Raw genomic sequence first — 13930 nt, forward strand, 5'->3', positions numbered from 1 at the left:
CATTTTCCCCCTCTGGATCTTGACTTCGAAGAGGTATTGCAGGTCTTTTGATTCAAGCAAAAGGATGAGAGCCCAACGTGAATACCCGGTAGACAAGGGTCCCTTACACAACATACCCTGACCCCGTGAATGCACCTTCTCAGCCACCAAAAGATCTGGATCTTCCGATCAAAACGCGATTCTTGTAGGGGCTGTCGGGAGGGTGGGCCCGCAAATTAGTGGAGCACGCCGTGCATCAGTCCTCTTCCTAGTCAATGTGGTACTGCGTTGTCAGGGACCACAAGGACATTTGAATTGTAGGTATATGACAGATGTGGGTTACAGATGGGATATTGCGTTACACAGCTTACGAGACGGCCATGTCTTCCGGAGCAATCATGGCCTGTCTTAAGGATACAGGACTTGTAGAATTGATGCGAGATGTGAGGTCAGAGGCTCAATGAAACTCAAAGAGTGTATGTTCGGCGCTCTGCTCAAACACGAGCGTGCAGAACACCACACTACATGCTTAGACCTCGTGCCGGTCTCTCCACAGTTCCCTCGAACTAACACTTACAAGAGCTAACAGCGCGAAGCAGGGACTTTGCCCCAGCTTGCTTGCTTTTTCCAGTGTTATTACGCGGAAGCATACATCCGTCACAGCGCCCTGTAAGCTATGTTCCCAGGTTAATGAGGCGGACTGGGATAACCCCCCGCAGGAAAAGAACGGTTAGTACTGTACTAACAGATTGAAAAGAAAGCGAGGTTCTTCTCGCACTCTGATGAACACATAGACACCAGGTGTGACACAATTGTATTTCTTGACATCTGCAGTATTGGTTTCTAGCATGCTGAAGTGATATGTTGGATCCGTGCAGATTGATATGGAGTTGTAGGAGTGTTTAAAAGAGCTTCAGGCAGCGCAATCGTCGTTGGAGTATGCTAGTGCAGAAAAGAGGCGTGCAGTAGCGTCCCGCGGGGGGTGTTGGAACACGTCGATGTCTCTTTCCGAAGTCGCGAAGTGTTGCGACTTCAGAATTTGCAAGTAGACTTAGTTCAATTCAAACCTGAAAAGCCGTAGTTTTCATTGTCGAGTCGTGGCTTGCTGAGCGAGTCGTCTTCCAGTTGAGCGGGGGCGAATAATACAACCTTGGGCGGGTGTACTGATGTTGAAAAGTGTCGAAGCTGCCTTACCGAGTTTTATCGAGGATCTTCGAGCTTGGCAGACATGATAGAGCTGGGAGTCTTTAGTAAAGGATTACCCTGTGGTACAACGCCACCAAGTGAGATTGCCTGAGCGTGTAATGCTTGTGCTGTGCCTGAATGCTGCAGATCGCCACAACCCTTAGACAAGTATCCGACCAACACGGTAGGCTGGCTTGAGATCCCGACACTCTGGCCCGGTCGCGGGAGTACTTGTAGTAATGGCATCCTTAGCACGACGCCGCATGATGGATCGGACCGGCCGGTCAGAGCTTGAAGCCGACTAAAGGCCTGGAAGAGCAGTGGAACGAATTGTTATGAATTACAGTAGGGAGTGCGTATCTACATTTGAGATATACCATTGAGGCCCCAGAATCGACATTGATAGAGCGTCAATACACGCATAGCGCTTGGTAGAGAAACCCAATGAGAGTATCGAATACATACAATCTGTAAATTGCCAACCGTTGACATGTGCACTCATGAATCAGGGTCATTCGAGATCGTACAGCAATCTCTATAGAGACTGGGCGCCTATAGAGCAGGATCATCTAGCGTGCTTACTGTAGCATCAGACGCAGCTACACCCACCTACGTGAGTGCAGAAGAGGCATAATGTCTCCATAGCCGGCTACCACCGTCGGAAAAGATGGAAGAAATGTATTCGACTATACCCTGAAGCTGGATGTCGTCCGGCGATCGTGATATCGTAAGGCTTCTTAGGTTACGGCAGAGAGTTGGCGAAAGACGTGGCTTCATGATGGGCAGCATCGGAGTAGCTGCTCCTTGCGTTGCCTCAAAGAATCGACCTCTCGTACTCAATTTTGATTCTCCCATCTGATACGCCCTCATCAGCAGGCTCTGCTTGAAGCACGCGTGGATAATCCGTGAGCCGACCTTCCAGCATCTCGAAAGTTTCTGCGTAGACCCTGGACGGTACAGATTCTGGCTCAACAAACAAGGATGCTGCGTCGATAGTAATCGGCCTGATCGTCGATCGGCTCCTGGCATCTTCAACAATGAAGTTGGTGCCTTTGGCCACACTCGTAGAGTCTGTATGTCGCGACTCGTCATCTGCAAATCTTTCGGCAAGTATCTTGCGGAGCACTCGTTCAAGTTGTTCGTCACTAGGACCTTGCCAGGTCTGTCGTTCTTCTAGGTACAATACACGGTCATGGAGAGCTCGAAAGCCATCTTCGGTTCTCTGCAGGAACTCGTAGCTAGACGTTGTCAGATCAGATCGGGGGCATGAACGTGGGTGGCATGTGCTTACTACCATCCAGCGATCTTCTCGAAGGCTTGATTGATCTTTTGTAGTTGGAATGACCAAGACATTGTGAAGCTGTCAAAGCTCAGATTACTGTTGATTATGGAGAATCTGCCAGCCACCCGGTCGTTGAAGCAGAAAGTCAAGAACCGCGTTCAATGATAAGGATAGTTTTTGGAGAGAAACGAGTACTGAAGGCTGTCACTCTGAGTTAAGTCGGATGTATCAATCCGGAAGCGGAGGACTGTTGACCTCGTGCGGCAGTAAAGTGGCACCGGCAGTCAGGGCTTCACTTGCGCAGCTAAGTGGACTAGGCGTCCTTGGATCATGCTCATAGTCGATGATGATCAAGTCAATGAAACTATGGCCAGATCAAAATTTGTCGTAGGAAGAACACCAATCAGCATGAGGCAAGTAACCGAACGATGGATCAGACAAGGAACAGCGCGTACCGTTGCGCCCGAATCCCGCAAAACCCATTCTGGCAAGGCGTCAAATGTCGTGGCTGCCAGACAATGACTTCAAACCGAAGATCATATTTCAAGGGTCAGGGGTGATGCACATGCAGCCACAAAGGGAGCGTAGCAAGTCGGAGGAATTCAGTCTACGCGGTCAATCAGCATGAGCATATGATGCGCAGGAGTGTCCACAATGGTACTGGCTGTTGCGAACTTGCCTGGCACCTACCTCAGTCGCCTCGAGCTTGGTGGATCGCAAGCTCCCAGAGTGAAGGCCAAGAAACGGCGGGCAGCTGATGCAAAGGCGTCCCGGCGAGACGTGGCCACGGAAAGGTGCTGCAAGAAAGTGAACGAGCACAGATTAGAGCGGATTGGCTTCCGCATCCCCTGGCGACATTAGTTGCATGGGGAAGCAAGAGATCGAACCGATGCAGACGCGCCCAAAGATAAGTCAGCAGGACTTGGCAAGGCTGTTGGACGCCAATAGCCCAACCTTTGCCCCACGGACCCCACACGCTCTACTCCCCTTCCTAACAACGCCTGGGTTTCTTTGCTTCTGCAGTTGCTGTCACTATGTTTGGCGCTTTGGTTGCCTGCTGTGTGCGTTTCCCACATCGCTCTCCACATTGCTCTCTACATGGCGACTGGCCATCAGGCCATCTATTGTTGATCTGCACCGCCACAAGTTCTGATCGGTGAACTGACATGTCAAAGCTTCACGTCCGAACACCCTGTTCAGGCCGCACATGCGGATACAAGCCATTCGATCTTTGCATGCCAAAGTAAATAAGTTCAAGGAACATGTGGCCATAGCAAGCTGCTCCGGAGCAACAACCCTGCCAAGATGAATCGCACAGACAGCCACCTGCAACACTGAACGATTTGCAGCCTTGGTATTCAGCACGCTAAGTTTTTCACCGCCCGCGCCTGTAGGACTGAACGCTATTGGCAAACCCAGTAGCTGCGGCATAGTCCCCTGCATACCCGCAAGTGCATCTTGCCACGACATCATTCGAGTCATCGTATCCATGTACTGCTGTACCCTGGTTATCAAAGCTTTTGATCTAGTGGCGCATCAATTGCAGCATCGCTACTGTTCATCGCCACGTGTCGGTGAAGACTAAAACCTGCACCTGGGAGCTCGCTTTGCGATTGAACATTCAATGGCGGCCCGAACAGCCGCGTGCTTCACCCTCTGTAACAAAGCGAGAGTTTACATCAATCGGCAGAGGCTCTCCTTATATGTGGGCCAAAAACTTTATCCCGTCGCCAGATCGAAGCCCCCTACTTCTTGAAGTACTGATTCATATTGTTTATGGCGGAGACCTACTGCACACAATCTACGCCTGCTATCAGCATGGTAGAAATCGCAATCGATGGATATCGGCGTCACTAACTTAGAATGTCACATCAATTGGCGAGTAGGTCGACCATATTGTCGGAGTCATCGATACCAAAATACTAGTACGCCTACATACCATATGACGTTGCAGAAACAAGCTGGCCACTGACGCTCCTAATCTATACAATCCGGGAGGCAGATAACGTGGCTCGACTCGATCATCTTGAGCTAGCTAGTGAAACAAATTAAGAACGAAGATGGTATCGACATGTAAGAAGAGTACCTCAATGAAGCTAACCATTCTCAGGCTTCGTCGTTAGAAAAACCTTTGTCCGAGTTCTCTTGCAGACGAGAGCTGATAACCTGCACTCGGAAAGTAAGCGGGGCATCCTGTCCAATGCAAGGCGTGATGCACAATCGCAACTGGAAGTCAGACTCAGCAGAGAGTTTGCAAGTGCAGTCCAGTCAACAACATATCGGACTACAAATGACCTGCAGGGTCTAAGCGGTACATCGCTGCGAGTAACGGCTTGTGCTGACTTTTTTCACACGAGAAAAACACTTCATGCTATGGTACTCATCTTTCCTAGCCATCTCGTGCGTTAAGTCAAAAAGAGACACAACAAGTGAACTAACTTGCTGGACGAGTTCAACAAACATTCACCGCTGATACCGCCTTTGACAGTTGCTGACACCATGAGTTGAGGCTGTCGCTGATGACTATGGTATCACAACGTCAACGCAGCGCATTCGAGCTGTACCGGCCTGGCTCAAACAGTATCAGCTTACAGACCTGCAGCTGCAGGAGCTTCCTCGTTCGAACGGCTGCTCCGGTGTCAGCTTTACGCGTGTTGCACCTCATGCCGGCGGCCAATCCCTCCTATGCAAGCACCTACCAGTATGGGCTCACCTTAAGGATACACAAACCCGACTCGTTATCGGGTAAGCAGTCCCATTGCATACCGACCGCGCGTTCCTCAGCTGTGCACGCGAGTAAGGCTAGCGCCCGGGACTTGTACGTCTTCGGTTCTCTTCGAACACACCCCTGTGCAGTTCCGTTCGCCATGTCACATCGATCGCCGATGCTTAACGGTCAGTCAAGAAGCAGGCAGCGAGCGCATTCATTGGCCTCCTCTACGAATTCTGCATGCTGCTGGGACTGAGGATCCAGATCTCGCCAGTGCTATACGAGGCGAGCGGGACGACTTGTGAACGTGACCAAACCTACCCCTGAGTCGACCTGTCAGTGCGATCATGCAAAAACGCTGTATTTGTAGGGGTACATTTTCGTTTCAAGCCAGATACAGTCTACCGGGGACGCTTCCAGAGAAGTTGCCGCTTTGAGTATTAGCACATTGTGTGTAGCAACTCAGATCCAGAGTCGAACCCAGCTTGAGGCTGCGGCAGGCTCATTCATACCTCAGCCTATACGTTCACTTTTTGATGCATGTAGTAGTAACAATCATCGATAGCTCTCCATCTGGCGGAGTCAGGCCCTCAAAAGTGTTGCAAACAGCGGTGAGTTATAATAAGATAGTACTTCAACATGAGTTTGTGCAACTGCCGTCACGTCTGATGCTTGACCACAGCTTGCTCACCGATCAAAGAGCCTGTCGTGTTGTGTTAGCAAGTCCACCAACCACCTGCACATTACAGACCGAGGCTCGTCAAGGAAACGGGGAGCTCAACAGCCCAGAGCAATAACGAATAGAAGATGCATTTCATGTGTGTTGGAAGTATCAACAAGCAGGTAGATGACGAACGAAAGCAGGTACACACAAGACGCAAACGACCAAATCAAGCCTTGAACAAGGAACTGAGTGGGGCTCGAGTCAGTGTCAGCGGAGTCGCTTCAGTTTCGAGGTTTACTCGAACAACTCTATCGCATCGAGGATGACATTCGGCGCGAGGAAGCCGTCACCGGCACTTCCGCTGGTGCAAGTAATAGTGATGGTGTTGGATCCACTTGTCAAGGTACCAGCAGGGATCGCAAAGTCATACACCTCACCGAACCCACGGTACGCACCACGTGTGAGACCTCTGGAGTCAATCTTTGTCGGCGCAGCGGGCGTAGCAGCCGTCCATGAGTTTACCACGACCGATGGACGACAGCCAGCGAATGCAAGTGTAGTTCCGACGCGAAGAGTTGAGCCAGTGGCGCCGGTAAATTCGATGGTGAGTTGATTCGTGCCCTTGATGAGGGCCATGGGGACATTGCCTAGGCTACTAGAGCCGACGGTATAGGTCTGCGAGCCCCAGGACTCCATACGGGAGTCCGAGGGATGCATACGCAGCTGGTTGGCGGCATTTCTGAAGCCCTTAGGTGAGCCGTCCCATTCGCCAATTCGCCAGACAGACGTCTTGGTCTCGGCATCGGCGGCGATGTTAGCGGTGTTAGTTGTACCGGCATTGACAGTGACGCTTGCAGCCTTGACCTTAAATTCGCCCTGATACAGGACCTGTGTGTATGTTCCGGGCTTCATCGAAGGCGAGGTGAACTTGCCAGCGCTGTCGGCGTACACCCAGTACTGTGCGTCATCATTGTACCAATGCAGAACTGTTTGGAAGCTGGAGCCAACGCCAGTCGCAGTACCCGAAACCTTTCCACGGTCAGAGTCGGCGACGTATCCGGTGATGGAGAGGTCTTTGAAGAAAGATGTGTCGAGTGATGAGCCACCGGATGGGATACCGCTGCGAGTGAATGCCATTGCGTACGGGCCATGAAGACCCATGCGATATTTCTCAGTCTGTACGTGATTGGAGTTCATGTAGAAGTACAAGTTGGTCGAGTCGCCGGCATTGTTCGAGTTGATGTCACGATGGAAAGGTCCACCAGAAGAACCCTCATACGACTGAGTGTTGAGCAGCATGCAAACGTGAACGTCTTCTCCACGGTAGACGCATTGCTAGGTCTTGTCAGCCTTGCTCATTGGCAAACTTGGTTGTCACCGAAGCGTACCCTGGAGTCATCAATGTGCCGCTCGCTAGAGTAAAACTTCGAGCGGGTCTGGCCATCGACAACAAACACGTCCGAACCCTCAACAGCCGAGCTCGAGCCAGCAGTGGTCGATACAACACCGAAGGGGTATTCCGAAGGCAATGTGTTGGGGTTGAGACGAGCGATGAAGCGCAGCTCACCAATGTCTGGTTCGGCAGTGGTGTAAGTGGCCATGTAGATAGTCGATTCGCCAGACTTAACCACATAATAGTGGGTTAGAGTTGAGGTCGTGCAGGTGATTTTGGCGGTAGTGCCTAGCAAGATTGGTCAACTGCCATTTCCCGGCCAATTCCATGAAGACGTACCGATGATTGCAGACTGGACTGTGGCAGATCCAAGACCGGAAGAAATGTGTGATCCCTTTGAGGCATACTGAAACTCCTCGCCTAGGTACTTGATTGAAGTGATGTCGCAGTTCTTGCCGTTGACTGTAAATACCAACGCGTTGCTTGAGCCGGCATCGACGACAAAGTCGTCACCAGACTTGGTAACACCGAAGGCGGCCAGCACCGAAGACGAAAGGGTGGCCGCAGCCAGGAGAGCAGATTTGAGAAACATGATGGGAGTAGGAGGAGAAATAAGTGAAGGATGGAAAGCTGGTGCTCAGCCACAAGAAAGCTCGTCGAAACTGAAGACCCAACAGCGATGCACGACAACAGTAGCCATCGTTCATGGCTACACATATACTCTCACACGGAGATTTATCGCCGTAGAATCAAGATGCCTGTAGGGTTCGCTCGGCGTCAGTTCTCCCATGCTCCCCTAATTTCCACTACTGCTGATCCTTCACTAGTCACATTCACTTACACTTCCATATAATTTACACGAGCCTCATCAAGAAGGCTTGATCATGCGCGAGAAACTCAAGACTATGCTGCTGAAAGTTTACCACATAATGTTCATCGCAATTTGTCCGTTACTACTTCTCCTCACCCTCGCTGTATATATGTCCCGACAGGCAAGTGTCTTATTGACATGGGGGTTGCATATGAAACTTTCCGCATACTCGGGTGCCAATAAAAGCCGCACACCCTATAGTCAAAGCCCTAGCAAAAGTTCAGGAACACCACCACCCATAGCGATCTTCCAGGTTATCTTATTCAACACAAACAAGATTCCAGAGCCTACAAAAACAGTGTCTTGTAGAGAATAATTTTCTCTATAAATCCTCTTCTCAGAATTTTTCTTCAGGCTATTGTTGTGGGTTTACGTGGAGGAGGTAGTTTGGGTGTGCGGCTTTTTTTGTCACCCGAGGTGCCGCAGTAACGGCACAGCAAATAAGACCACGCTGACCGGGGGAAACGCGAGGCTAAGTGGTGGAGAGATGAAACCCTGGTTCACCTCACAGGATCAAGCACTGTGGACGTCTTGGCAGTGCTGTTTCAGGTAAGGGTTGTAGCGCTCTGTTAGGATAACGTGCTTGTGGGGCCGATTGCAACACCGAATTACGTTCAGTAGAAGTATGGAACTGTCACATGTTAAATCCATGTAGTATTAAGCAAATCAAACTTGCTATAAAGGTTATGGCTAGCAAGACCGCAAGAAGACAAGGAACCTGCCAAAGATCCGGATTGGTGTTGTAAGGAACAAAGGAAGTCAAGTCGTATGCTTAGTGTCTACTGGTAATGCGATGACATCGCATCCACTTAGCCGAGTTGAGCGATATCCACTCATCAAGGCCGTTGTGAGAGAAACGAAACCTTCGGAAAAGGGAACGGAGAGTTCTATTTGGAAGCCAAAAGTGGTGCTGTTCAAGTGGTCCACCGATCTGCCAAGAGACGTGATTCGAATCCACTCAGTCCTCACCATTTGGACAATCGTTTCTGTAAAGCGGGCTAATCTCCACTTCTCGACACCAAAGCGCCCATGGCCTGGACACTGTCGCCTGCATGGACTCCCAGGTGTCGTGAGCTTGCTTCTCAGTCAAATACTTAAGATCGCCTTCGCCCTTGGCTTTACCAGACTTAATTTTGCCGCCTGCCTCAATGTCGACTTTACCCTCCAAGGTGTGGCTGAAATACGCGTTGTGGATGGCCAGAGCTGTGGTTTGCGCTCTAGCGGCTTCTTTGGTGTATATTGCTTGGTACACAGCCTCCTCAATTCCGTGGGCTAACGTAGTAAAGCCGTGTCCCTGTAGAAGCATAACGGCAAAATCAGGTTCGAGGGACGCTTCAGGTTTAACACCCGGGAGAGCCGACCTGACCTTAGAGTATATGAACCCAGCCGATGTTGCCGGTTTAAAGGATGCTGCGAGCGAAGCGCCGAGAGTGGAGTCGCGGACGAGGAAGTCTGAGCCGGAAGAGTTCCACACGGGAACGTTAGTCCCTGCAGTTGACACCATCAGCCTTGCACCCACGAGTTACGGTTGGACTATGCACCTAGGAAGCCGGCCATGTGTATTGTGTTCTTCAGAGGAACTCCGCTGATGCAATAGGGCAGCACGTCGCTTGCATGACTATGGATGACACTGTTTATTCCAGGGAATCGCTTGTAAATCTCACTGTGAATGTGGCGCTCGAGGTATCCTTGCTTCGCGTTCTTCTCGACTGCCTCAGCCGACTCGACATGATACTCGACCAGGTCGTCCGCAGAGCTTACTAGTGCTGGGGCCATGTTGCAAGGCATCCAGAACGTCGCGGCATTGTCCGGAGAGCGCACCGAAATGTGCCCATACGCGTCGAGAACGTCATGGCGGTGGAGGATGTGGCAGGCGGTGACAAGGCCCTTGAAGAGATCCTCAAGTCCAACCTTTTCGCGCTTGGGAAAATATCCAGCTGACATGTTGTAATTGACAAGGGGTAGCAGAAAGCATGGCGGGCAACATATGGAAGATGGCACGTGGTGACTTGTTTTGCTGCATGATGACGCGACGTGAACGGCTGGGTTCCTTGCCGCACGGTGCTTTTGCGGCCTTCACGCGGCTACATTCCGAACCCTATATTCACAAATTAATGCCACTGAATTTGTTCGACAGGCTTCTTAGGCCCTGTTTACTTTCGCCGATTTGTGCACCAATTTCTGTGTTGGGTAGCGTCGCGCGGCGTTACAACCAGACAGGGGGTTGCAGTAGCATGTACTTAGCAGCTGTAAATTAGTAGATAGGGGGCTGTTTACTTTTGCTAACTTAACATTTAGGCCCTGTTTATTTTCGCCGATTTATGCGCCGATTTCTGTGTTAGGTACGGTGGTAAAAGGGTAGGGGTTGGGTAGGGTAGAGTCTATATAGGGTAGAGGTAGGGGTAGAGTAGGGTCTATTGTCATGACAGCGGCTCTGCCCACCGTGCCAAGCAACCTCAAAAGGTATCAGTGATCACTCAGATGAGTGATCCAAGGCCAGAACAGTACTTATCGTCATACCAGGTCAGAGGTGGACACTGCCACATGCCGGAGGCTAAGAGCCTGACAATATCTCCCCTCTTAACAAGGGCCTGACCTAGGCCCGACAGGCATTTGGGGGTCACGGGATCTGACGCGCGCCTCTCGGCCGCTCAGAGAGATATCTCTCCTAAGTACTGGACCTTCCAGCAGCAACGGCACGCTGTGGCCTATATTAGGCCGTGCCTCAGCTCACTACCACGTAATAAGCTGACTGTCAGAACCCAGGCCAAGGAGCTAGGTTCTGACACTAGTAGAGCAGTATATAGTCAGTTCCGGTTACTTCCTAAACACAGGCAGCAATTAGTCTATCTAACACCCTCAGGAAAACACTATCTGTTACTGCTCCTCTATTTAGCCTTGTGCCTAACTTACTGTCTTAACATTCTAATCGCTCCTACACTTGGGAACAGAGGACTGTTTATATTAGAAATAGATACTACACTGCTAACGGCTGCTGTAATGACACAGGATGATAGAAGGCTCCAGAATGCGTGTGTATCCACTACGAGGTGTATGGGAGCACTGGGACAGGTAACACAGAGAATCTTCTATTCCTATAGGTCTTGTACAAAGGATACTTAAAAACTATCTAAGACTAATTCTCCTTGTGCCTTTATACCTTTGGGTACGGGGAAGGTCAGAAGTGCTGACCAGGATGCGGGACGAAAGCGGGATGTAAAGGCACCGAGTCGGATGTGAGTCTGGGCATGAACCCTTTGATGGACCGGTGCTTTACAGCTGCACTGTTTACACTAGGACCTCCCTCTGTTAAGGAGAACCTATACGTGCTAGGGGCAGCATTAACAGCCTATATAGAACCTAACCTAAGCTAAACTAAAAGATAGAGTGTTACCCTTAAGGAGATACTTGTTAAGACAGTAAGTTAGGCACAAGGTTAAATAGAGGAGCAGTAACAGATAGTATTTTCCTGAGGGTATTAGATAGACTAATTGCTGCCTGTGTTTAGGAAGTGACTGGAACTAACGGTCTTACTAGAGACGTATTCTATTAAATAGTATCTTGTTATCTCTTAAATAATTGTCTAGCTACTACACTGCCTTACTAAAGGTCTCTAGCTGTCTATAAATGCCTAATATTTCAACGTAGGTGTCTAGGTAGTGCTTCACAACAGCATAAAACGCCGAGTTTGCCACTAAAACTGTTACAACAGCAGCCTGATTAGTCTTAGAGATAGATATAGTAGAGGTAGAGTAAAGGTATAATAGACTGTCAATAGTGCCACTGTCAATAGTGCTAAGGTAGGTTACGTGTGCGAATACAGAAAGTCCTATGTTAAATACAGAGGTTAAAAGGCCCTGTATTTAATACAAGCATTTTTATGTAAGAGAAATTAGCAGTCTAGTGCACTATCCCCTTCTTTAATTCTTACAGGAGATCTAAACCTTATTTACTAGTAAAACGTCTTAACTATCAAAAATTAGAGATTACAAGTAAACAGTCCTGGGTTGGCTGATTTCCAACACGGAAATCCGCCGATTTTTAAAACATCCAGGCAAAATCGGCGCACAAATCGGCGAAAGTAAACAGGGACTTAGTAGCCGACCGCTTCGCAGCAGGTTCTCGAATATTCTCTTCTCTAATCTTGCGATCGCTTCCTGGTCACTACTTCGGCACCTCCCTAACCACGTGCTACGTACTGCATAGAGTTTGGTCAAAGCCCAGAAGGCATATAAACTAGATACAGGTAGGGTACCTATTCCAACTCAGCATTAGATGTCGTCATACTTGGTTGAAATGATTTAGGTGGAATACAAAGTACTCGCCATCATGCGCATTATGCTTTGTCGGTGATTCAAATACTGAAGTATCAGAAGTGCTAGACAGAGAGTAGCCACACACTATGTTGCAATTATTGAATGCTTGTCTGTGGACTGGGCTGGTTCGGTGTTGCTTGGGCGTGTGGTGTATAGTAGCATGCAGGCTCAGTCCGCTCCTTACACTCATCTTTGGCTAGACCGATCAATTCTGGTTGGAGTCCTTCCCCTCGCGTACCGTGTCACTTTTTTTGTGTTGTTGCATCTCATTCAGTCTGTAGCGCCCTATCCTTTATTCCTAATTTCTTGATGGCGACGTCTCTGGATTTGCTGTCTTCATCCTACATTCCAGTCCTCCCCCTCATGTTTCTTCCTCACTACTGCCATCTTCATCGATGTCTACAGGCTTGGCTTCAACCTCGCATTTCCTCGCATAGCAACCATCCTTCTCCGTGCCACCCATGCCAATTCCAATGTATAGCCCACCCTTTTGCTCCTCTATAATTTTGTCCTCATCTACTTCGCAGTTGTTGTCAGGGTTATCGCGAGCAAACATGATCTTTTTGGCGCGATTGTTTGCGCCTCCGACTGTGGTGTGCACTGAATCGATAGTTGTGGCTCCCTTTCCGTCTTCGAAGTCGGCTGATGTTGGGTAGTAAGTGTCGGTGACGATATAAACAAATCTGTTTGATGATTTGTGAGTCTTCGGAATGGGTGAATTACTTGTGCGACAGACACAGAGTGTCTCCTGCTCAAGAAGCATGTCACAGCCTGTGTGCTGTACAACAGCTGAGGGATGAGCCCGCGGCAAGATATCAAATTGGAGGCTATCCGACTGGTGTCTTCGAAAGACTATTGGAACGTCTTTCTTGACAACCTGTACATCTGAGAGACTGCGGGCCAGTTGGACGTCATGTGGTGTACCTGCTGTAGCTCAAGGTCTAAGACCTGCTCAAGTGCCGGTGCAATCCCTGCTTTTGAAGGAGACACGATTAGCCATTCGGAACGTAGTGCAACTCATGCTTGACACGTGGCTTACTGTGGCTGCAGGCTGACTGAAGGAGACTCTCCTCGGTGGACCGGCTCACTGCCTGCCTCGTGGGCTTTTTACTGCATAGATTTCGGAAGCTATGAGGGGCGCAATTGATAGACTTCTCAGGTTGTATATACTTTGCCATGTTTGAGAATGCAGCTAGTCGAGTGACAGAGCGTATTTGTCATCGTATTGATGTCTTTTGGACCTATCTTTTGGACCTGTCGTCGGGATGAGGGGCGCAAGAGTTGCCGACAGCACAATGAAACCATGTATGGGCTCATCGCCACACCAGGCTGGACCTATTGAACGCGGCGGTTGACGTGGGCTGAGGACAGCTACTTCAACAGTAACAGTGCACGTACGTCTTGATTTTTCCTCGGATGGATCGGTAGGAGACCGTGTGGCGGGATCCAGATCACAAGACCAGTCCCACATTCGTGAATCGCTCCGCGGACCACCCTTCCACGAGACTACCAGCTGTTACGAAAAACCTC

The 13930-nt window shown here is 49.8% G+C and overlaps 4 protein-coding genes across 4 annotated transcripts, besides 1 other annotated feature; all 4 read right to left on the reverse strand.

Moving 5' to 3' along the window:
* Nucleotides 1-1978: 1978 nt before the first annotated feature.
* EKO05_0004250 (uncharacterized protein) lies at nt 1979-2517 on the reverse strand (the record flags this gene model as incomplete). Its single annotated transcript, XM_038938785.1, has 2 exons — nt 1979-2402; nt 2456-2517. The coding sequence occupies 2 exons, from the start codon at nt 2515-2517 to the stop codon at nt 1979-1981; spliced, it is 486 nt and encodes a 161-aa protein (XP_038800061.1).
* Nucleotides 2518-6114: 3597 nt separating this feature from the next.
* Nucleotides 6115-7805, reverse strand: EKO05_0004251 (Rhamnogalacturonan endolyase; the record flags this gene model as incomplete). Its single annotated transcript, XM_038939009.1, has 3 exons — nt 6115-7155; nt 7209-7501; nt 7553-7805. 3 exons carry the CDS (start codon nt 7803-7805, stop codon nt 6115-6117), a joined length of 1587 nt encoding a protein of 528 aa, XP_038800062.1.
* A 1237-nt stretch (nt 7806-9042) lies between these two features.
* EKO05_0004252 (uncharacterized protein) lies at nt 9043-10028 on the reverse strand (the record flags this gene model as incomplete). The annotated part of the gene is made up of 2 exons (XM_038939112.1): nt 9043-9572; nt 9626-10028. 2 exons carry the CDS (start codon nt 10026-10028, stop codon nt 9043-9045), a joined length of 933 nt encoding a protein of 310 aa, XP_038800063.1.
* Nucleotides 10029-10513: 485 nt separating this feature from the next.
* Nucleotides 10514-10650: a dispersed repeat.
* Nucleotides 10651-12761: 2111 nt separating this feature from the next.
* Nucleotides 12762-13578, reverse strand: EKO05_0004253 (uncharacterized protein; the record flags this gene model as incomplete). Its single annotated transcript, XM_038945538.2, has 3 exons — nt 12762-13277; nt 13325-13374; nt 13440-13578. The coding sequence occupies 3 exons, from the start codon at nt 13576-13578 to the stop codon at nt 12762-12764; spliced, it is 705 nt and encodes a 234-aa protein (XP_038800064.2).
* Between the last annotated feature and the right edge of the window lie 352 nt (nt 13579-13930).

This window comes from Ascochyta rabiei, chromosome 6 (genome assembly GCF_004011695.2).
Source record: "Ascochyta rabiei chromosome 6, complete sequence".
NCBI classification, from domain to species: domain Eukaryota; kingdom Fungi; phylum Ascomycota; class Dothideomycetes; order Pleosporales; family Didymellaceae; genus Ascochyta; species Ascochyta rabiei.